We start from the raw sequence: 25,009 nt of genomic DNA, 5'->3' as shown, positions 1-25,009 counted from the left end.
ACTTGTGTCGCATGAAGTAAACCTAGACCTTCCATGAGTAGTCATCAATAAACTTACAAAGTAAACATGTCCTCCTCGTGATGCTACTCTAACTGGCTTCCAAACATCAAAATGTATGTAATCAAGAATACCTTCCATCTTGTGAATAACTGTTTTGAATTGCACCCTACTTTGCTTCCCAAGAACACAAAACTTGTAAAAGTTTAGCTTACATGTTTTCATACCCTTTAAGAACTTCCTCTTGCGAAATTCTTTCATGTTATGTTCACCCATATGCCCCAATTGCATATGCCATAAGACGGAGACATAAAATTCAGTATTTACGGCTGCAACTCCACCTACAACTGTAATGCCCAGCAATGCATACATGTTTCCATCTAGCTTTTGCCCTTTCATCACCATTAGATTGCCTTTGCACACCTTCATAACTCCACTTTGGGACTCGTAATTGAATCCATTATAGGCCAAAGTGCCTAATGAAATTAGACTCTTCCGAAGGTCTAGAATATGTGTCTTACATTACATAGAGTTCTCATAGCACCAACAAATATTTTAATTCTTACATTTCCTATGCCAATGATTTTACAAGGGACTTCATTACCCATAAGAACTGAACTTGAATTTACTGACCTGTAAGTGCTAAGCCACACCTTATTTGGAATTATGTGGTAAGAATACGCCGAGTCTAGGATCCAAGTGTCTATAAGGCAATCCGACCCTAAAGAAACTAAAATTATGTCACCATCACTGCAATATGAATTTCCTGGAACTATATTTGCTGATTTTGAAGTACCTTCTTGCTTTTCAACATTCCCTTTCTTCCAATCAAGACACTCCGGTTTGATGTGCCCCTTTTTACCGCACATATAACATCGGATATCTTTTTTTTTTCTTGTTGTACTGAGATTGGGATTTTTGACTCAATCCATTTCTGAATTTTCCTCTCCCACAATCATGGTTACCCTTCACTACAAGCCCTTGACTATGTGAATTTCTTCACTAACTTTCATTCTTTGATGAAAGCCCATCAACGTGCTTGTCACCTCTTCTAAATTAAGGGTCTATTTACCCCATATCAGAATCGTAACCAAGTTCTCATACATGCGAGACGCTAGCAGGGAATTCAGTAGCATCAATGCCTTATCATTTTCCTCAAATTTCACATCAACCCGCATTAAATCACTTATGATTTGATTATATGTGTTGATGTGTTGGTTCAAATCCAAACCCTCCACCATCTGAATCCAATAAAGTCTTTGATTAAGAAAGAGTTTATTCGTAAGAGATTTAAACATGTATCAGCTTTCAAGCTTTTACCAAACAGTCGCAGTAGAATGCTCTTCCATGACAAGATACAACACGTCATCTTACCAGACACAATCTGATAGTAGCTATAGCATTTTCCTCTAATTCCTTCCAATTAGTCTCATCCATGCCTTCCGGTTGAACTCCATACAAGGCCTTCACCATCCCTTACTATACAAGCAAATCCTTCACCCTTCTCTACCATAAGCCGAAGTTTCCTATTCCATCAAATTTGACAACATAAAATTTCGCAAACGAAGTACCCAAAGCCATTACAATAATGCTCTGATACCAATTTTTTGAATAAATCTCAATTTTGCATTGCGGAAATCAAACGCAACAATCAATGAAAGGACAAATACAGAACACAACCACAACAATCAAATAAAAGCAAGAACAACACAAGGAATTATGTGGTTCGACAATGCATACATCTACAGGAGTAATCGGTAAAGAAATATTACTATCTCGTGTCAAAGACACTTACAATGTTACAGATACATCATAATAGACATATATATATATATAAACACCATGGAGACTTTCCCTCGAAACCCCCTACTAACCTAACGTTCACAGTCAAAATTCAAAATCAGTGTCACTGCCTAGAATGAAACTATCAATGGTTTCATCAAATTGCCGATGGTTTGAGATACCAGGGGCAAACCATCTCTACATGTTCAGTTAGCCGTGGACGGTTCTTTCGACAAATAAATACCAAGAGCTATCATTCTGGAATTTAACCAAAACCGTCGACGGTTTTTCCCAAGCATGTTGATTTTAGTATATTTTTCTCCTTGTATATGTCATCCACTCAAAGATACGAGCCACAAGACACAATAATTTCCTATCTTTATTACATAATTAGTCGATATTAATGCTTTATTAAGTCAACAAGAAGCTAGGTAGGGTATATGGATATCCACAAAGCCACATGACTAACTAGCTCGTTAGGGGCAACTTTTTTTTTTTTTTTTTTTGTTTTGGTTAAAATTACAAGACATTATAAATAAATATAATCTTGCCCATAGATTGACAAAATAATTTAAAATAAAATAAGGGGAAAGAAAGAGTTTGAAGCATGTGCATTTCACGTGCTCGTAGTATTAAAATTTTTGTTGAAATTAAATTGCAGACTATCGCCCACCGCTCCGTCAAACATCATTACAAAAGCCGACACGCTGCGCAATTTTGTGCGCCCCACTCATCCCTACTCCCGCGAAATCAAGAGCATGCTTCCTCTCTTGACTTGATTCCATGCATCATGCATGCTCTTTATTTTTTTTGACTAAAACGAAGAATAAAATTAAATTAGAAGCAAATGAGGTTTATAAATAACTAACCCAATTGTCAGTTCTTGGAGACGATGCAGCACTGCTGAAAATATGAAGGGCGTGCCTTTAATATTCTTCCTGCTTCTCTTCCTACTTCCTTTCACTGCTTCATCTATGAAAAAGCAGGTTTTTAATTGGTTTCTTAATTAGTTGCCTAGCTCTTTAATTTCGAATCCCTTCAATTCTGTGAGTTAAAACTTTTCTGCTGGTTAATGTTTTAAGCATGATATATCATGAGATGCAGGTGTATGTAGTGTACTTAGGAGAGCACGCTAGAGAAAAGCCAGTGCCTGAAATTGAAGACACCTACCGCTCGTATCTCTTTTCTGTAAAGAGAACAGAGGAAGAAGCCAGAGCTTCTCTTATATACAGCTACAAGAACATCAATGGCTTTGCTGCACATCTTACCCCAATTGAGGCTTCAAACCTCTCTGGTACTCTCACTCCTAGTCTCTCTCTCTCTCTCTCTCTCTCTCTCTCTCTCTCTCTCATGGATGTGTGAACATATATGCATGTAGAAATGGAAGAAGTGGTGTCTGTGTTCCGAAGCCACCCTCGAAAGTACGCCCTCCACACCACAAGGTCATGGGAATTTTTAGGCTTATATATTGATGAAGGAGCGCAAAGCCCATGCTTGTTGCAGAGAAGAGGCTGCAATTTGCGACACAAAGCCAGAAATGGCCAAGATATGATCATTGGGCTTCTAGATACCGGTAATTAATTAATTAACAATTGTTCAATTAATTAATCCCACTATATGTTTCTATATATACGCATAGGATTGAGAAATTATAGAGGAGATATATCCCTTCTTTCATTTAATTTTGTCCAGCCGGCCAAATTGACTTTAAGTGGTAAATGTGACTTGTGAGTTTGGTGACCCTAAGGTCACGGGTTCGATTTCCTCTGAAAAGTTTACCTCAGTGAATTACCAAAAGTGTATCAATGGGCAGACAAATTCCACCCCGGGCTTGGTGCCGCACTATAGTGTCTAAAGTGTCGCGATGGTGACTGAAGTTCTGGATTATCAAAAAAATAAAAAGTAAAAAACAAATTAATTCTTTGCTTGTTCTATATTTTGATGTTTTAAAGATATTAATGTGACGCTAAAGAGGAGTTGTGGGTTGTTATAAATTAATTATATGTTATTTAATTATATATATTTATGTGTTAGATATGACTACTCAATTATAAATTACTTAAGTTACATTAGACTATAGGATGATTGTAATAAAATAATTTAATAATGTATACAAAAGAATTGTATATGTTACCAAATAAAGAATAATATATTAATTTTTGTTATGAATTTATGAATAGAAATAAGTAAAGATAATTATTTTTTAATTTTACCATGTGAATATTTATTTATTTTTTATTTTATATTGAACAAAATAACTATATTGAAAACAATGATAAATATAGATAGTCCATCCTCTACCACTAAATCACTTCCATAATGAGGTGGTAAAGCACACTTTTTAATTGGATGACAAATATAATAATAGAGGGAAGTGGATTGACACATTCAAACACTGAGGTTTTTTTATTTTTTATTATATTTTAACTATTTTATGACATGTACTCAATTAAATTCATTTCAGTCCATATTGTATATTATAGGACAAAGTGGGCTATTAAATATTTAATTTAAATTTCTGATTTATTGAAATATTTTAGATATAAGATAGATAACTGTAGTTTTGAATTATTATTATTATTATTATTATTATTATTATTATTATTATTATTATTTTTGTTTTGGAAAGGGAACAAAACTAAACTTTAGGTTCAATATTATAGGCTTACCTAGCTAGGCCTTGGGTTATATATGGGGGGGTATCTATAAATTTTTTTGAACTTAATTAGACATCTACTATGTAGAAATTATAAATTTTTAATCATTGAAAGAATAGTTAATCATGAACATATTAAAGGCGTGTTTGATAAAATTAAGTATTAGGTACTATATATTGAATTCGATTATGATTTTGTGAATCAGTTTTGAATTGAACTCAAATTGGTCTCTGAATCTAAAATTTGAATTCTTTTAATTATTTGGTATCTAATATCGAAAAAATGTGTTCCTTTTCAATTTAACTTTGTTAATGCTTAGCAGTAAAATTTTTGATAAAATTAATACGTAATTACATAAGTTGAAATCTTTAACTTAACATAAATAATATTTTCTTGTCATATATTTCTTAATAACTATAAATAAAAATAATATTGTTTATTGTTGTGCAAAAATAAAATTTATTATTTTAATTTTAATCACATATGTATTGAGCTTTTTGTCATTTTAATTTTTATAAGGGTTAAAAACTGAAAAGAGACATCTAAATTTAAATGAAATATATTTTAATGTCTGGTTGTATCAAAGGAATTTTAAGAATATTTAGGATTGGCGCCAAATGCTCTTAAATCTAACTTGTTCACTCATTTAAAGAACGTGTTCAGACATATATAATTTCTATTCAAAAACCATTCATATCAAACAAGTGCCCCTCAAGTATAACCGAGTTATGATACTATTCATGGTGCATCTCCATGTTTGGTGAAGTTTATGTGGCAACTCACTAAAAAAACTATTCAAGCGCATTGTCTCTCTACATATCCATGTTTCTATTTTATAAATATGAAACATGCGACAATGGGTCTCACATTTTTGTGTGTTAAATGTGTGATAACACTTCTTGGTTAAAAAAAAATTGGTTGACTCAAAGGGTGAAATATATATGATTGGACATAAGTTTGATTAATGCTTAGGTGTATGGCCGGAGTCTCAGAGCTTCAATGACGAAGGAATGCCACCGATTCCAAATTCATGGAACGGGACTTGCCAAAGTGGGGTTGCTTTCAATTCATCCAATTGCAATAAGTGAGTATTTTTCTCAATTACTTACATATGTAGCTTTAATATTTGACCTCTGCAATAGAAAAAGAAACAGTATTTAAAGAAGAATTTAATTCAATTTAAATAGTATACTCAAAATATTTTTAAGATATTGGCACGTATATGCATATAGACATAGACTAGTTGTTGGCACATAGTACATGTTGTCCAATAGTCGAAATTCTTAAGCGACATCCAATTGTTCATAAGAGTTGTTGCTGCTTAAGAATCGAATGACCTTTGGAGACACTCCTTGATCATGACTACCTAAAAGGGATAAAACAAGAATGGTTTGGAGGACCCAGGTGTACATCGGGGGATCACACCGATTCCTAAGTAAGAGATGAATGAGAGACTTTTAAATTGCAATAGTAAAAGAGTAAGTATGAGTGAGATGTCTTACCTATTCTCCAAGTCCCTTTTTATATTGGTGGAGGTTGAGCCTTCATTGATCCGGTATTAATGAGTGCATTATTGTGCTTATGGGGGTTATAAAGTTTTATGAGCATTTATATGGGGTTTTGATTGTAGTTGTGTAATGGTTCCCTCCCATGAATGTATATGTATTAAAGTTTGTATGTCGGTTATCTAAGGAGGTTTAATGGTGGAATCAAAATCATTCCTCCTTTTGATTGAAGATATTTTGGGGTATATCAATTGCCTCCCCCCGCCCCTCTGGTTTTGAATGTTATGAAACTTGTTCCCAAAGTTCGAAGACTTTAGAAACTGTCGAGGCTTTTTTTTTTTTTTTTTAACCCAATTCTTCATGTTTCGGCTCCATTAGAGTCGAAGGGCTAGGATTTGGCTATCCGAGTTATCCATATTCTGGCTTCTTTTGAGCCATACATTCCTTTTGGTTAGCTCCATCCAAGCCATTCTCATGACCACTCGGCTTCATCCGAGTTGATTAGAGAGCTAAGATCTGTCTATGCTACATTTGGGGGAGATTGGATCCTTCGAGTCGCATTCAGATACTTCGAGCCACCAGGTGCTTTCTGGTTCCCACGTTAGGTGAATGTTAGCTCATTTGAGTCGTTCGCTGAAGATCTGAGCCACAGGCAGAACTTTCTCTAATTTCAAGCTGAAAGAGCATTCTAGGTCGTCCAAGCTATATGCGGAGGATATCGGCTCATCTGAGCCATTTGACGATTAACCAAGTAGCTTGGTGAAGTTATGGATTAACCGAGCTACCGCCGGCTTCTACCAAGTCGTGTGCTTGGCTTGGTCTGTGTCACTATCAGTTCGAGCCAATTGGACTAACACTAAGCTATTTTTATTGTGGCCGAGCCGTTTTCTCGAATTATTTTGTTTCATTGTTGGCTTATTTGAGCCAATTGATCTTATATGAGCTATTTCAGTTTCTGCCGAGCCATTTTTTGGTGGTTGTTCGGTCATATCATTGGAGCAATTCGAGCAGTTGTCTTACAATCCAAGCAGCTATTTGGCTAGATCTTTCACCGTAGGCTAATAAATTTGTTAGGGGTCTTTGAATAACATGAGTTGTGCTCATCTATTGAGCTTTTTCAGTGAGCAGTGCTCACTTTTTGTTTTGCCTAATGAGCTATGTTCATACAGTGGGTTGGTCTTCGAGCCTCATGACATGTGCTCATCAGTTAGGCTGGTTTTTTGGGCTTCATGAGTTGTGCTTATCAGTTGGGCCACCCTGCTAAGTAGTGCTCAGTCTTTGTTTTGCCTCATGAGTTGTGCTCATCAAGTGGTCTGGTTTTCGGGCCTCATATGTTGTGCTCATTAGTTGGACCACTTTACTAAGAAATACTCAGTCTTTGTTTTGCCTCATAAGTTGTGCTAATCAAGTGGGCTCGTCGATCTTCCCATCTTCTATTCCATTTACCTATAAATGAAAGGCCCTGTAAATGTGATAACCTACCTTCATTCTCATACTTAATTGTGCAAGTTGAACTATTGACGATTGTTTTTTCTCTTCCCTTTTGACTTCAGTCAATCCTCTTTGTGTCACATACTTATAAATTGACATCGTCAAGCTAACACTATGCATACTCAAATTGAGTTATCTGCTTGTGTTCATCGTTTTGTCATCTAGGAGAGATCAACTGTAACACCCCGAACCTACCACGTGGGGCCCAGAGTGTTATGAGATCAACCACACATCTCTGATACCATTCACACAGCAAAACTAACTAAACAATCCCAAGTAAATACCAGAGTGCTATATATATATTTACATATGTAAACCCATAAAAAGATACAACCATATTCACCATATTACATAACTAGGACAAAACATTAAGCATAAAACTATACACATATCCATATCCCCCAACAAAATCTAACCTCGCCCTAGAGCTTTTTAAACTCGATCACCTGAAGGACCTGAAAAGATTAATAAAACATCAGGGTAAGACACTTCTCAGTAAGGAAGAAATAAGCTACAATAGTGTACGTGGCTAAAGTGTTTAATATATAATTACAAAGTATACATATGTTTGTGTTTCACTATCAATAGCAGTTGAGAAAAATGCATCTATAATCACATCATTATCGACTTCTCTGTTACCCAATCACATACACACATACATAATTACTTTTACTGATAATTCCTGAGAATAGGGAAGTCTACCCGCCCATACAAGTAGCTTCCCTTTACTCTAGTACTAAAATCAGGGCACTCACCTTTCTCAGTAAGCCCTCAGGTATTTATCTAGGTAAAGTCTCTAAGGTTAGGGAAGCTTACCCGCTCATACAAGTAACTTCCCTTAACTCTAGTACCAACAGAAAATTACCAGAGCACTCGCCTTCCTCAGCAAGCCCTCGGTGGAAAGTTCTACTTTACCATAAATACCTATGCAATTAAAGTTACATGCAACCAATGCTAATCACTTCACAAAGTTCCACAAGTACACATATATCACAATCAATCCACATAGGATATACACATACCTCATTCACACCCACACAGGGTTCATATCTACATAGAATACAATGTCCCCACACAGGACTCTAATCCATATAAAATACCTGTCCACACAAGACTGGTCCACACAGGACTATCAACCACATAGGTTACAACACATAGCAAACAGGTAAAACAAACTCCTCACACCACTACCAATGTTTTACCCCCTAATATAAACGCTCATATAATGACCTCCTCATACCACTGCCAACGTTATATGACGGTTATATTAGGTACATTATAACAACCTCTTCATACCACTACCAACGCTATATCACAATTTACATGAACCATAAAACAGTATACATCCAGTATAGGTGAACACATTACATTCCCATTCACAGTATTTATTTATCCAAACAGCATCACAACCAAACAGAATTTGCAATCCAAATTGTAACCACAAGCGAACAGCAGACGAAATCAAGCAGTACCCGCAACCATTTAATTTCCCCTTACTTGCTCCTCAAGTTCTTGCCTAAATCGAATGGAAAACGAGACCCTGTAATCCAAAATTCCCAACTCACTCAAATCTTAGAAAAATATTCATTTAATACTTCCTAGGCTCCTTATAATTATATTTAACTGGAAAATTCGAAAATATCTCACTTACCCTAATTTTAGGATGGTTCCCCAAAACCCCAAATCAACAATCTGCTTTGGTAGCTTTGCAGACAATAATCCTACAAACCTCGTGGTGGTTCCAGATCGTCAAATCGAGCTGAATCCAAGTTGGAATCGAAGAAAGAAGGCAAAGGGGCTGTTTTTAGAGAGAGAAAATGAGAGAAGAGTGATTTCTTCACTAAAAAATGAAAGAAATCTCTATTTATAGGTAGGGACTCGTTGACAAGACACGTGGATTCGTCGACGATCCCATGAAGAACATTCGTCGACAAGACCGTGAGTTCATTGACGAGTTTTAGAATATCTCAAGCCCTCTTAGCAAATCCTCATTGACGAGACATGTGCCCTCGTCGACGAGCCAAGGAAGAACGTTCGTCGATGAGACTAGTTGGTTCATCAACAAGGCCTCGCTAACACTCCTTTTTAAAAATTCCTTTTCTTCCCTTCTCTCTTTCCTTTCCTCTTCTTTTATTATTTTTATTAATTAAATTTTATAGGTCATTACATCAACTAACGACAAAGAGTTTAGGTAAATATTTTGTTTTATATAATCATTAGAAAATTCATTTGAATTCTTATATAGAATTTTTAATGATTTTACTTAATTTCAGCTCTTAAATGTAACATCCTCAAAACTTTTCCATTTCTTTTAGCATATATATATATATAACCATTCCTACGCAGCAGATACATAAGTCATACAACCATATATACCAAAGAATATTAGAATTCAGTACATTCAGACTATAGCCATATATAATAACTCCCTCCAGTATCATCTACCCTAAAAAAAAAAAAAAAAAAAAATTCTGTCACAAACTTACCCTACAACTAGGGTAACCAACTCAACTCTCTATTTGCGAGCTCGATCTGCTTATCTAACTGACTCACCTAAAAAGTGGTAAAGTAATGGGGTGAACGGCGCTCAGTAAGTAGAAATATGCTATTACTAGTGTGTGGCAACCGATCGTAAAATTATAATAATAATATTTAAAACTGCATGATTTGACAAATCTGTAAAACACATGTATAGTAGCTTAAAACATTTGTATCATCTGAACTTTCTATCATTCATACTGCTATATCATACTATATACGACAAAAGTTGTAAAACTGTATACGTATATATATAAATAACTGTGCTCTTTCCCTAAGACTCTGTATGTTATTATTTGACCCCTCATGACATGGTTGTGCGGCCCGTAGGCGGGACTTAACTCTGGTCGGCCCTCCAGGTAAGTCATCATATTCTACATTACCTCAACCCGACTAAACTGCATCCACTTCTAAGCTCGGGATTGGTTGCTACCTCGTCAAACTGGCCCCCTCAACCCAGTGAACTGGGCAGCTGCATCCTCTCCAAGCACAGTTTGACAGTACCCACACACTATCTGAGATATGTGGTTATGTTCTATTCTATATATAATAACGGTACCGTGCTCTATAAACTGTATTTGTTTGTAATCTTTCCATAGGGATCTAATACTATATACATATACATATATATATATATATATATATATATATATATATATATATATATACACTATACTCTTTTACTGTTTTTATTATGTTTTCAAAATAACCATAACACTATTAATTTGTACTGTAAAAACTGTAATATCGGTTGCATCTTGATGCTATAACTGTATAATTTGTCTATACTTTCTATCTGCATAATCTATCTATATACTTTGAGTGTTATGACATTTAGGAAAACATATCTTTCTATATACTCTGTATATACTAATCTGAATAAACATCTGTATACTGCTATATATATATATATATCTGTCTATGTAATCATTTGAATAAAACTATATATGTATACGTATTCTGTCTGTATAAAATCTATAAATATCTAACTATATATGCATAACCTGATATACTGAAAAGCTGCATAAAAATTCCATATCAGATAATATCTACTCAAGCCACACATACTTTAGAAACTCATATTCTGTATAAAAAATGGTATGCATGCATATATATATATATATATATATATATATATATATATATATATGAAATTTCTTTTGTAAATATTAATATGGTAAAAGTGTATAATTTATGCTGAAAACTTACTAGAATTGCCTAACATATCATATTTCCCTTACCTAATTTCTGAAAAGTCCTCACCAAAATCTAGCCCTACACCCACAGGGTTCTCCACTCAACACCCTGAAAACGACATCCCTCAGAACAAAACATTAGTATTTTCCTACATACAATATTTCCTATAATTGCAGGGAAAGAAAATTCTGAATAAAACACCTTACCCTGAAGTTGGGATGAATTCCACAATTCCACCAATGATCAGCTCCAACAGTCTTGCAGAGAACTTCACAAGGAGCGTCGTGGTGGCCTCGAATTTTCGATCCGGCAAGAAACGGGGCCGAAATCGAAAAGAGAAGGGAAGAGGGTAGAGAGAGAAAAAAAAGATTCCTGCACTGTAAATTCTGTAAAAATATGGTTTTTAGAAGTATTTATAGGCCCAGATTCGTCAACGAGACACGTTATCTCGTCGACGAGTCCTTAAGGAATTTCGTCGACGAACTCTCCTTCCTCGTCAACGAATTTCAGACTGCTTAAAACCCTTCTCAGTATTTTCTTGTCAACGAGGACCCCTTAAGTGCTCGTCGACGAACTCCCTGTATTCGTCGTCGAGATCCTATGTAAATTTTCCAAGTTATTACATCCAAAGTGCAACATCGCCGACGAATGCGAAGCGTTCGTCGACGAAAGTCTGCTACCTCCTTCTATTTCTGTTTCCATTTCCCCTTCCTCTTTATTATTTAAATACCATTATTCTTCGGGTCATTACATATGCCACTTAAAAAAAATAAAAATAAACTTAATTTAAAAAGTAACCTAAATTTTCAAGATGATAAAAATCAAAATTTCAATTGTAGTTACATATTTATGAAATATTTTATGCCACATATATCCCAAAAGCCAAAATTGAATGTTCACTCTTTCCACTCTCTACCCAATGTCTATATAAAATCTAATTATTTAGTTCCCCCCCCCCCCCCCTCTTCTATTTTGTACATCCCAACTGTTCAACTTCCTGTTCCCCCTCTTCAATTCCATTTCCCTATAAATGAAAGTCCCTGTAAATGTGATAACCTACTTTCATTCTCACATTTATTGTGGAAGTTGAACTATTGGCAATTGTTTTTTTGTCTTCTCCTATGACTCTGGTCAATCCTCTTTGTGTCACATACTTATAAATTGACATCGTCACACTAACACTATGCATACTCAACTTGATTTATCTACTTGTGTTCATCGTCTTTTCATCCAGGAGAGATCAACTAATGACAATGAGTTAAGGTAAATATCTTTGTTTTATACAATCATTAGAAAATTCATTTGAATTCTAATATAGAATGGGTAAAGTAAATGATATTGGGAGTATAATAGAAGAATAGAAGAAAGTGGAACAAATGAAGAGGGAGAAGTAGGCAAGACGTACTTGGATGGGGAATTTGGAAGGAGCTACGAGATGCCTATTGTGGTGGCTGGAGTTGTAGTTGCCAATTGCAGTGTCTGGTGGTGGGCTAGCATAGCAAAATGGCTCCCTAAACTTCGTAGTGGAAAGCATTGCTGCCAAGGGAGAGAGAGAGAGATCCAAGAGGTGGTGGTGTGGCCTAGTTGCGTGGCATAGTGAGGAGTCAATGGTTCTGTGTGAAAGCTTGATATACATTGTCGACCAACAACATAAAAGCTTAAGCTTTTAAATAAAGTGGTAATCTAACATGGTATTAGAGTTCTAGTACTTACCAGGAGAACCTGGGTTCTAGTCTTGTCGCCCATGTTAATTCTGTATTATTATTTACCATTTTTTTTATCTCAGCACGTGCCGGGGGGGGGGGGTGTTAAAACTTGATATACATTGTTGGCCCACAACCCAAAAGCTTAAGATTTAAGGTAAAGTGGTAATCTAATATACTGCAATGATAGAATAGTGGTGGTTGGGTGTGCGGATTGCGATGAGAGATGGGATGGCGACGAAGGTCGAAATGTGCCAACCAATGGTAGCAGTGGTGGCATGGTTAGTTGGTGCATGTAGAAGAGAGCTTGCTTAGGGTTTTTGTTTTGGTGAGGGAGTTAGAAAAATGTGAGGATTTGAATATAGGGTTATATTTAGATATTAAAATAATAAATATTAAATGAGATAATAAAAAATAGCACAATAAAATAAAAGGTTTTTGTATATATATATATATATATATATATATATATATATATATATAAACACGTGAATAATACCATTAAAAAGCATAAAAGGGAAAAATATAGGAAAATATTTTTAAAACATAAAATAATGAAAATTCATAGAAAATAAAATTTCCAATAAAATAAAATAAAATACAAAAAATGGTGAAAATTCATTTAAAATGCCAAAAAAATACAAGAAAATTGAAGGAAAATTCAAAATTTCTAATAATTAGAAGAGTCCAAATTTCATGGAAATAGAATTTTTCAAAAATAAAAAATAAAAAATAGAATAAAATTTGCAAGAAACCTTTAAAAATAAAAGACAATTCTATAAAATTAAAATAAAACCAAAAAAGATTAAGAAAATACTTGAATAAATTTAGCCCTCTAAGACCTTTTTTCATGCACTTTAAACCCTATTCAACCTTAATTTCAAGTTTCCTCATTGATTTATTTTTATTTGTTTTTTTGTATCTTTCTTATTTCACGTGTTTGCTTGTGTGTTTGAGTTACGTGTTTACTTCGCTCATTTGCTTGAATGTGTGTCTTGTATTGTATGCATGTTTCTTACTTGTTTGGTGTGTTTTGCTCATGTTGCATGCTTGGATGTATGTCGTGCATGATTTTATTTTATTTTTTTATTGGGTGTGTGTGCGTTTGTGTGTGCAAGAAAAATCCCTTATGAGGAGAAATTTTAAAAAATGGGGTTAAATAGTCCTCAACCTCCTAAGAGGTGAAGAATCTAATAGAATCACTTTGAGTTTGCCTGATGCCAATTCTAGTTAGAGAAATGGATGTGTAGAGGGTGCTTGTAGCTTCCCCTCACATAATCGTACTTTCGAACGTGTCTTTTGTAGCATAGCCTATTGTCAATCAGGTCCTTTGAACTTAGGTGTAGCTTAAAGACTAATAAATTGGTAGTTAATTAAATAGGTGTTCTAACCCCACCTAAGTTGAAATAGGTTAGTGGTGACTATGGATTATGTAATTGACCCATATCTCACCCCATACATTCACTTATTATTCATATTCGAGATCGTCACTGTCAAGGCTATTCAGAGATCTACCCCCTCCTGCAGGAGGTAACCCTCCGAGATGTGTTGTGACAACTTGGCGACTCTACTAGGTACATAAGATAGTCGAGCCAGTTGTAAGCCTCCAATTGTTTCTAATTGAGTCAAGTTACATAGTTGCTTGTTTTATTCATTACCTTGTTGTGATTCTATGTGCTCATTCATCTTATGCGTGTTGTTTTTCCAATTTGGACTTGCTCATTCATTTTTTCTATTATAAATAAGATGGATTGTTGTATGTGTATTGTATGTTTTATTGTATGTTCTTTTGTGTATCCATGTTGGCTCCATGTTGAAATAATGATTGTGATTGTGTGTTGATATCTTTTTTTGGAGGGTTGAGGTATCTAGCCTTATTTGATCAGACATGCGCACATGCCCTAACTTGACTTTACCCTTTAGGTAGATAGGAGTTGTAGTAGTGTTAGCTCTCGTAAGGCACGAGCCTTCATGTGGGTCCATAAAACACCCTATTTAGTGTGTATCCTCCCCACTTAATGCCTATAATGGGTAGGGGTTGGAGTCTCTATTTGCCTCTTGAGACAACAATATAAACATTTTGGGAGCTTTTTGCCTCTAGAACTAAGAATATCAATGAACACTTGGGAGCCATATATAATTGCCTTTTAGGGTAGAATCTCAAACATTTCCTAGTAACAGGGAGATCTACCAAAATAAGGGGATAGGTGCCCTCATCTTTCTCCATGTTATCCTTGTACAATTGTTTGTTTACTTGGATAGCATGTTTAAATTTGTCTTTTGATCATCCTCTAAGCTTGTTTTTAGGGGCCTCTACCTTTTTCTCTATTGTGTAGGATTAGGAGCTAACTAGGTTGCATTTTGTAATAAGAATAGAACATCCTGCATCCTTATATGCCTTGTTTCTGCTCCTAGAATAACAACTTAGTTGAGCTCTTCCGACTTTGCTCCTCATTTTCTTCATATAGTTTCATAGAGTCCTATCATTTTATTAGGTTGCCACTACTTAAGAAATTTTTTGATTCTCTATACATAATATATCTAATTTATTTATTTATTAATTTAGATAGGAACCTCCATTGAGAGGAAATCCTTAAGTCACCTCTTAGCTATACTCGTGATCCTTGAGTTGATCCTTCATCGAGGAGGTAATCATATCATTCTACACATTGCCTTATGTATTCACTCTATGAGAAAACATTCCTTTATTTTTATCCAATCACTTTTTATAAGAGTCTCTATTGCCTTATCTATTACTTCTCTTTCACTTTGTTCTGTGTGTGAGCATAACCCTAGGACATGCTTTCCTAACACGATGTTAAGGTTATGTTTGGGAGTGTGAATTTCAGATATTGAATTGGGTGATAGATTTGGGGCTCTTGCTAACTTGATCAATGTGAGAATTTTAATTCATTTTCCACTACTTTCCTTCTATACCAAATATTACTAAACTTTTTTTTTTAATATGGTTAAAAATTAATAAAAATCAAATGTACATAATGTGTAAAATTATATTTTTATTGATTGATTTGATATATATACCAAATATGAAAAGGTAAATTCGTTCATATTTTTCTCTCCTTATCCTAAGATTTTGTAAGTTCTAAATAATGCTTTAGTGTTAATTTAAAATTAGATCATCTAACTAGTAAAAACTAACTCAAAAAAATTGAAAACTTTGAACTAAAATTAAAATTAATTTTTTGATTTGATTTGATTTTATATGACCATTTGATTTGGTTGTTTGACTAATTTGGTTTTAATTCTAAACTTTTGTTGCTTGAAAATTAACTTTGATCAATCTTCTTATCCACTGTTAATTGTGATCAGTTTGTGGGTGGGGACACTTGAGCATGAAGCTCGAAAGATGAAGACATATCACTTACTATCTGTTGGGAGAGATATCAACAAACAATCACAGCAGAATAATTCTTCTCCATATATGCAAACAAATATATTGTATCTCTACTTTTATACGTGCTAAAAATAATGAGAAAAATAATCAATCACACCAAACCATAAGAATACAAAAAATTATTTACGTGGAAAACTTCCCCAATGTGAGGAAAAAAAATCACGAGACCTAGTCTAATTGAAATATCCACTATCAACCAAATAACGAATACACAGAGTTTTCTTTAATTGCAGTTAGAAGTTACAAATATATCTCATCAAGATATCATCAATCTTGGTAAATACAAAGAGAATTGGAGAGAATATACCAAAATTGCGGTTACTTTTCATGGGAAAAAAAATCCTAACTCCCGAACTCAAAATCCAATCTCTACAGTTCAGATTGTAGCTCCTTGAGTCATAAACCTCTCCTCCAAATTTCAGCTCGATCAGACCAGAGACAAAGTGGGATCATGGTCTTGATAAAATATGAGCAACATGAGAAAAATCACGTTTTTCTCTCTTTCTTTTGAGAAGTGACGGTTCTTCCCTTCTCTCCTCTCTTTTTATAATTTCATTTGGGTTATCACACTAAAGGGCTGGGCTTAGAGCTTTTAATAAAGCCTACTTGGGTGAATGGTACCTTAAAGTGTCCTATGAAAATGACCTAAGCAAATGTTTGGGAGTATGAATTTCAAATTTTTGGGGCTCTTGCTTACTTGATCAATGAGCATTTTAATTGCCTTAGTGGAACCCCCATCAATTCTATTGCTAGCTAGTATTTTTTTCCTTTTTCCTCACTTTTTTTTTCATTTGGTCAAGAAGTTTATTATTATATGGTTTAGATTAACCATTTTATATAATTTTGATGAACCTTTTATGAAATGGTTGTTCCTTGATGTGTTATCTTAATTTTATTGCCTAATTTTTTTTCTTAAAAAAGATTATGAATAAAAGATATTGACGTATCTTGAGTTTTGGCAAAGAGCACATGACATTGAGTGGAGCACAATTATGTGATAGATAATTTCACCTATGTACCACTGTCTGCTGATCACCTACTTCTAGCAAGTGTACATCAAGTGAAGCCAAAAAAATAAAAAAATTATTGCACCCGTAATACCCAGAAGCATAATACAGAAATAACTTGAAAAGCGTTTGGCAAAAAAGTATATATATATATATATATATATATATATACACACACATATCTGTGTGTGTGTGGACATGCAGCGATTTTAATTTCTCGATTAATAAAATAAATAGCACAAAGAATATTCACAGAAAAAATGTAGACGAGAGATTTTACGTGGTTCGGCAAGATCGCTTATGTCCACGAAGTGTACACCTGGAGAAAATCCACTATGAAACGATGATAGTATAAAATCTGATTAGATATCACCTGTCAAACTAGAGAAGAAAAAATCTTCCTAGAGAGAAAGCCCCCGCTAGATCTCCTTGCACATAATGACAATAATACACACTTTTTCCCATACTTTACAAACGTATATATATATGACACTGTACAACCGTTGAATTTAGAGACGATCCAGCGACTGTGATAAAAGTCACAATAAATAATGATATACCCCAAATATATCACTTATCATAAATCCAAAGGAGACTAGAGACCAGCATTGATGAGGGCAATTACCACCTAAGTCAACTATTAAGGCAGAGCAATTGACGCCAGCTCCATGATGACTAGAACAATCAACGCCAACGTTATAACAACCGGAGCGATTCACGCTTGCACCATAATTTGCTAATAAATGGCACATCACCCTTGGGTTAAACTCCATCACTATAAATGGGGATTCAGAGAAGAGGTTAAGGTATCTCATTCTAAACTCTACTTTACTGTTGCATAAAAAACCTCTCAAGCCAATCCCTGACTTAGGCATCGGAACAATCCCCCGGAGTGCACCCCGGGTCCTCCAAGCCTTATTTATTTCTTTTCAGGTGGTCGTGATCAGGGATTATGAAGGTCGTTCAATTTTCGGCTGCAACAGTTGGAGCCGTCTGTGGAAACTTCTTGAGAGGTTTTCTTTTTCAATCCTTGATCATGACTACATCAAATAATTGAAGGTCAATGCATTGGCTCGATTGAGATTGTCTAAAATGCCGTTGTCTAACACCTAGGCATACTCGACGCCATTCGATCCATTGTCGATCGGGACCCTACCCAGTGCAAACTCTTCATTCGCGACCTTGGATGGGACACTACCATCAAGAACCTTCACAATCTCTTCTCCACCTATGATGACCTCGAAGAAGTCGTCGCAATCCTTGGTAAGGTCACTAGGAAAAGTAAAGGGTACAGGTTTATTACGTTCAAGCATGTCAATGGCGCTTTGCTCGTGTTGAAGAAACCAAGCAAGAAAATTGACGGACGAATAATTGGGACCCAACTTGTGATATTGGGAAATTTCGAATCTAATGCAAATCCGACTACAATTGATGTTTCTATATGCAAGATTTATGTAGCCAACGTGCCTATGCTCAAGGTATGATTTTTTCTCCATCATACAATAATAATTCAAAAAAAAAAAAAAAAACAAATAGATGTCACAGTTTCAAAGCTTGAAGAGCTCCGCTATATGACTAATAATAATTAATAAAATGTTCAAGTTATTTAATTGATTGAACAATGACCTATGCACCAAATGCATTGTGGGGTCATGACAGCTGCACTGCTAGTCAAATAAACAAAGCCAACCTTTGAAATTCCAATGGGTTGGCTGAATGCACCATGGGGTCGGCAATAATAACTCTTGCACATTCATGTGTGTTGAACAGTGCTTTAAACATTGAATTTAAAATTGCAATTGAAAATTTGAGTTGAAATTGCAACGCACATTGAAACTACACAATTATGGCAACTGCTATCGGCAAAACCCCAAACAGCAAGACAGAGCTTCTTAGTGACATTCTGTCGAGCACCTGGAGCCCAATCAGCTGAACAATCCACATCATAATCAAAACAAATAGTAAAAAAATCACCTTCACCAATGGTAGACATCTCGTATATCTCAATCTCAAACTTCAATTTGCCACTGCACTCACAACCCCATGTCCAAAAAATCCAATATGGAACTCATGGATCAACTAGGATACAATCGAATAATCTGAGTCTATAAATTCCACAGATGACAAAGATGACACAAAAATAGTCTACGAAATCCATAACACTGCATGCTCACCTGCAGTTCCCTTTTGCCGCAAATGATCGAACACTTGGTGCATACACATCCAAACCCTTTGAAACAAATCCATACCGAACCGATTTCGAATCCTAACTTATATTAAAAATACCATAACTCACATCTTTAACCCAAATGAAATCAAAACTGTGAGAACCTGTTGAATTGAACAACCATCACAACATCATAAATTATCAAAATGTTACTGAAGATATAGCCCAAAAAATGAGCACAACTTATTAGGCAAAGAAAAATCGGCCCAACTGATAAGCAACGCTCGTGAAGCCAAAAGACTGCCCAAAAAATGAGCACGACTCATTAGGCAAGGAAGAATCAACCTAACTGATGAGCAACGCTTGTGAGGCCAGAAGACTGCTCAAAAAATGAATACAACTCATTAGGCAAAGAAGATTCGACCCAATTGACGAGCAACGCTCGTGAGGCCCAAAAACTGCCCAAAATATAAGCACAACTCATTAGGCCAGACACGACAAAAAAGAAGAGCACGACTCATGAAGCCACAAGCAACCCAAAATGCCTCAAGAAGAGGTGCTCGACAAAAAAAAGAAAAAATACAACTTTCGAACTTTGGAAGCTAGCTTCAAAAATTCGAAATTGAAAGGGGGACAACTGATATACTCCAAATATATCACTTACCATAAATCCAAAGGAGACTAGAGCCCAACATTGATGAGGTCAATTACCACCTAAGTTAACTGCTCAAGCAGAGCAATTGATGTAAGCTCTATGATGATTAGAGCAATCTACGCCAACGTTATAACAACAGGACCAATTCACGCTTGCGTCATAATTCACTAATAAATGACACATCACTCTTGGGTCAAACTTCATCACTATAAATGAGAATTCAGAGAAGAGGTTAAGGTATCTCATTTTAAACTTTACTTTACTATTACATAAAAAACCTCTCAAGCCAATCCCTGACTTAAGCATCGGAACGATCCCCCGGAGTACACCCCGGGTCCTCCAAGCCTTACTTATTTATCTCTTTTCAGGTGGTCGTGATCAGAGATCGTGAATGGCGTTCAATTTTTAACTGCAACAAATAAAAATAAATAAATAAATAACATATTTTTTAACAATATATTTAAAAAACAACTTAATAAAATACCATTTGATATTTTTTCGAGGAAATTGATTGGAGCTCGCTACTACCTTAATGGCTACGAGGCTCACTATGGCGTGGGTGCTCTAAACGCAACAACTGATGGCGCATCTCCCCGCGATTGGCAGGGCCACGGCACCCACACAGCATCAACCGCAGCCGGGCGAGAGGTTCCCAACGCCTCTGCCATCGGAGGATTTGGTTACGGCGTCGCTTCGGGTGGCGCGCCCCTCGCACGCCTCGCCATCTACAAAGTTTGCTGGTTGGTTCCGAGCAACCAGATGGAACACGACCAAAGCAGCATATGCTTCGACGAGGACATGCTGGCGGCCATCGACGATGCCATTACCGACGGAGTTCATGTGCTGAGCATATCTATTGGGTCCAACGTGCCGCTTCCATATAGCAAGGACGGAATAGCGATTGGGTCTCTTCACGCTGTCAAGCACAATATAGTGACTGTGGCTTCCGCTGGAAATTTTGGTCCGAATACGTCGAGTGTGAGCAACGCGGCTCCCTGGATCCTAACTGTTGGTGCCAATAGCATTGATCGTGCATTCCTCTCGCCGGTGGTGCTCGGGGATGGCAAGAGAATAATGGTATGAAGTTACAAATGCCTGTGCAGCATTCCAAAAGTAAAGTTGTTAAATTCAACACTTATTTTCGGTGCTTATTGATTTCAATATTTTTATAAAAATTATTTATACATAAGTAATTACAAATGTTTCCTGACCACTTCCATACATACCCCATAAAAATTAGGCCTTTTATGAGGGCAAAAGTTGTCCTCTCATCAAACCCTTTCATCCATAAAAACACACTAAACATCAATATTACATGATAGATCTAAGACCTCTCTTAAGACACAATGTCACTAGACCCCATCCAATGAGTGGTCAAGATATATTCAAGAATCAAGATTTCACTTTCGAACGTTTAAATTGATTTTTAGTTACAAACTCGCATACTTTCTAAATTGAGGGGAAAAAAGTTATATGAATTTAAAATGTTACACTTACCTTCTAAATATTAATTACACATTTATATATTTACCTATTATTTTGTTGGAATTGTACTATGTATATGGTACAATTATTAATTTAAAGTAACGAGTAAGAAAATATATGATGATTGCTAGGTAAGTGTAACACTACTATTGCAAGAGAATTGGTGCATTCTAAATGTGATCGGTGCTCACATTCTATGTAATTCATTTCCTAAGTTTAGTGCAATCTCTCTACATTGGATTTGCAGTCTACCAATAATTTGATGTCATATAAACACTTAGTCCCTTATAACTAAGAATTATATTTCAATGGGGGTTCTGACTAGCATGGGTCCTACATCACTAGCTTCAATGGATATCTCTTTGGCTATTCAAACATCTTGTCATTATTGAAATTGCAACTTCATGGTGGAGGAACCATTTTTTCCATGTCTTTCTCATCGTTTTATTGAGTTTATGTCAACCTTTTTAATTAAAGTACTGATTGACCGGTTGTTTTTATTTGCAATGTAAAATAGGGACAATCAATTACTCCATACGGGCTGAAGAATGATCAATATTCACTAGTTTATGGAGCAGGGATTGCTAGTAATGCATCAAACACCTATGATGCGGAGTAACTTCTTCTCTATCTTTTTTTTTTTTTCCTTATTATTTTTACCTTTTCTTTTGATATAGCATGGAGGCTTATTTGTTTTTAATGATACAATTCAAGAGAGGTAACTCATATATTTTCAAATCCCTCAGTGCTTGTGTATAACCATTAATTTAACATATTAGAGTTCGTTTTAAAATTTTCCTATTTAGTTGTCAAGTCCTAGAGACTAAATTTTTCATTGAGATAAGACCTTGACATTTCATTGGAGTGAAGTAGAAAAACAGATCGACGTGCTCAATATTTCATTGAATTAACCATGTGTCCAAGGGAGTCCCAAACATAAGAATTTTTAACAAATGAGGAGTGTCTTCTGAACTTTACAGGCAATGCCTACCTGGGTCCCTTTCAAAAGAGAAAGCCAAAGGGAAGATTGTGTTCTGCAATAGGGGTGTCATAGATAAAATACTAAAATGCAAGGAGGCAAAAAGGGCGCAAGCCGCTGCATTCATTCTGGGAAATGATGCTGCAAATGGAAATGGATTGTTGCTGGACACGAACTTCATTCCTTCAAGTGCCGTAACTTTTAAGGATACCATAAAAATTCTTAATTACATAAACTCTACCAAGAACCCAACTGCCACCATCGTTTACCCGACAACTGTGTTCTACAACAATACAGAGATTTTTATGGCTACTTTCTCCGGCAAGGGTCCGCATGCACTTTATCCTAATTTTCTCAAGGTAAATATCAACATACAAGGACACCTCATATTGAAATACATTTGTAAATTTAAGTAACTTGGGAAAAAAAAAATACTTTTTTAAAAAATAAGAATGTTAAAACTTGATATACATTATTTGCCCACAACCTAACAGTTTAAACTTTTATGTAAAGTGGTAGTCTAACAAATAATAATAATAATATTCTTATTTTTCAATATTTGGTAAAAATTATGCGTAAAACGCTTATCTTTCATCTAAAAATAGAGAACAACTTCATCAAAAAGCAAAAGTAATTTTTCTTGTTGAACAAACGGAAAAACATAATTATAAAATTCCCATTTTTGTTAAAATAACATTTTGATCCAACCAAAAGGCACTGAATTGGGCCATTCTTGTACCTCAAGAATGCCCCAATTATTTTGACCGCGAATTTCTTTTTGTTCCCCCCCTCCTCTCTCATATAGATATGATAGGTTTTGCAAATTAAGGTCACATTGTGGCTGCCACACCCTTAAACTAAAGTTTATTATGCTATGTGATTACATAAAATATCTAAAGTAACATTTTTCTTTGGTTCAAGGGAATAGCTATTCTTGGAATAACATAGAATATAGCATAAAATTTAGAATAGAAGCAATAATTATTCCATTTATGTTCTTTATTATTTCATTCAAAATCGAATAAAAATAGAATAAACATTCACATAAAATGTTTATGTTGTTATTTATTTTATTCTAACATTATAAATTTTTGTATTACTAGAAGTAACTAACCTAAATAACTAATTTATTTCTAAAAATAGACATAAACCAAAGCCAACCTTAAAATATTTTATTCTTGGGCAGCCCGAAATCACAGCTCCAGGATTGCACATATTGGCAGCATGGAGTGAAGGAACTTCCCCAACAGACTTACCTGACGATGATAGAGTCGTTCCATACAACATCATATCTGGCACTTCCGTGTCTTGCCCTCATGTTGCCGGTGTCGCTGCCCTTCTCAAGGCCGTACATCAAAATTGGAGCAGTGCCGCCATAAGATCTGCCCTCATAACCACATGTACCTTCCTACAGAATACATATATGTATATTCTACTTCCAAATAGTCACGTGCATTAACCTGGTCCGAAGGTGATGATATTAATTGGAAAATATTTTATGCTTGCTTCATGCATCTCCTGGTAGTGTCTTGGCCACTGGCACATGGTGGTAAGACTCAAGTAGATGTAGACCAATTCATTTGTCTAGCTAGAAGCCACGCCAGTCATCATGATATTAAACGCTACTATTTGGTATATCCTTTTTTTTTTTTTTATTTTCTCATGTTATGTATCTATGCACACTTTTGGAGCGCAGCTAAGACGACCAACAGTGCAGGATTGCCAATAATGGATGCATTTGGGAATCTGGCAGATCCTTACCTATGTGGCGCAGGACTCTTGCAGCCCGAGAAGGCGGCCGATCCCGGTTTGGTGTATGATGCTTCATACACCGATTATCTTCTTTATCTCTGCAGCATAGGACTCGAGAACATCGACCCATCCTTTAAGTGTCCCGAAGCAACTCCTCGTGAACTGAATAACCTCCTCAATTGTCCCTCCCTTGTACTTCCCAAACTCAATGGCACAATGACCGTGAATAGAACGGTGACTAATGTGGGAGGTGCCAAGAGCGTGTACATCGCATCTGTGATGCCGCCGTCGGGATTTGTGGTTGAGGTGTGGCCAAGTATGTTGGTCTTCGACCATGTGGGGCAGAAGAAAAGCTTTATCATTACTGTGAGAACCAATTCTCAGAAGAAGGGAGGCCAGAATGATGATCAATATGCATTTGGGTGGTATGCTTGGGCTGATGGGCTTCATTGGGTGAAGAGCCCTATTGTAGTGTCTTTGACATAGACATCCCTTGTTTGGAAAGGTTTAATAAATAAATAAATAAATAAATATATATATATATATATATATGTATGTATGTATGTATGTATGTATGTATATATATTGGTTACCTATTGCAACCTTTGTAAAACCTAATAATTCATGCCATGGTTGTAACAAGCAACATACCAAGGATATGAGTGAAAGATGTCGTGTT

At 35.5% G+C, this 25,009-nt stretch overlaps 1 protein-coding gene across 1 annotated transcript; it reads left to right on the top strand.

The window, feature by feature from the left end:
• Positions 1-2,690: 2,690 nt before the first annotated feature.
• On the top strand, positions 2,691-24,816 carry LOC131143886 (subtilisin-like protease SBT5.6). The gene is made up of 9 exons (XM_058092246.1): positions 2,691-2,765; positions 2,884-3,073; positions 3,158-3,352; positions 5,409-5,520; positions 20,618-21,191; positions 22,117-22,186; positions 22,561-22,937; positions 23,765-23,978; positions 24,275-24,816. Exons 1-9 carry the CDS (start codon positions 2,691-2,693, stop codon positions 24,814-24,816), a joined length of 2,349 nt encoding a protein of 782 aa, XP_057948229.1.
• Positions 24,817-25,009: the final 193 nt, after the last annotated feature.

Source organism: Malania oleifera, chromosome 12 (genome assembly GCF_029873635.1).
Source record: "Malania oleifera isolate guangnan ecotype guangnan chromosome 12, ASM2987363v1, whole genome shotgun sequence".
Lineage (NCBI taxonomy): Eukaryota > Viridiplantae > Streptophyta > Magnoliopsida > Santalales > Ximeniaceae > Malania > Malania oleifera.
The sequence above is the reverse complement of the archived record's forward strand: the minus strand, read 5'-3'. Positions and strand labels throughout refer to the sequence as shown.

Excerpts from the sequence above, each read along its gene's own strand:
- LOC131143886 (XM_058092246.1), top strand. The coding sequence starts at position 2,691 with ATGAAGGGCGTGCCTTTAATATTCTTCCTGCTTCTCTTCCTACTTCCT. Across the intron at positions 21,192-22,116 it reads GGGATGGCAAGAGAATAATG|GGACAATCAATTACTCCATA; the intron begins GTATGAAGTTAC and ends AATGTAAAATAG. Across the intron at positions 22,938-23,764 it reads TTTATCCTAATTTTCTCAAG|CCCGAAATCACAGCTCCAGG; the intron begins GTAAATATCAAC and ends ATTCTTGGGCAG.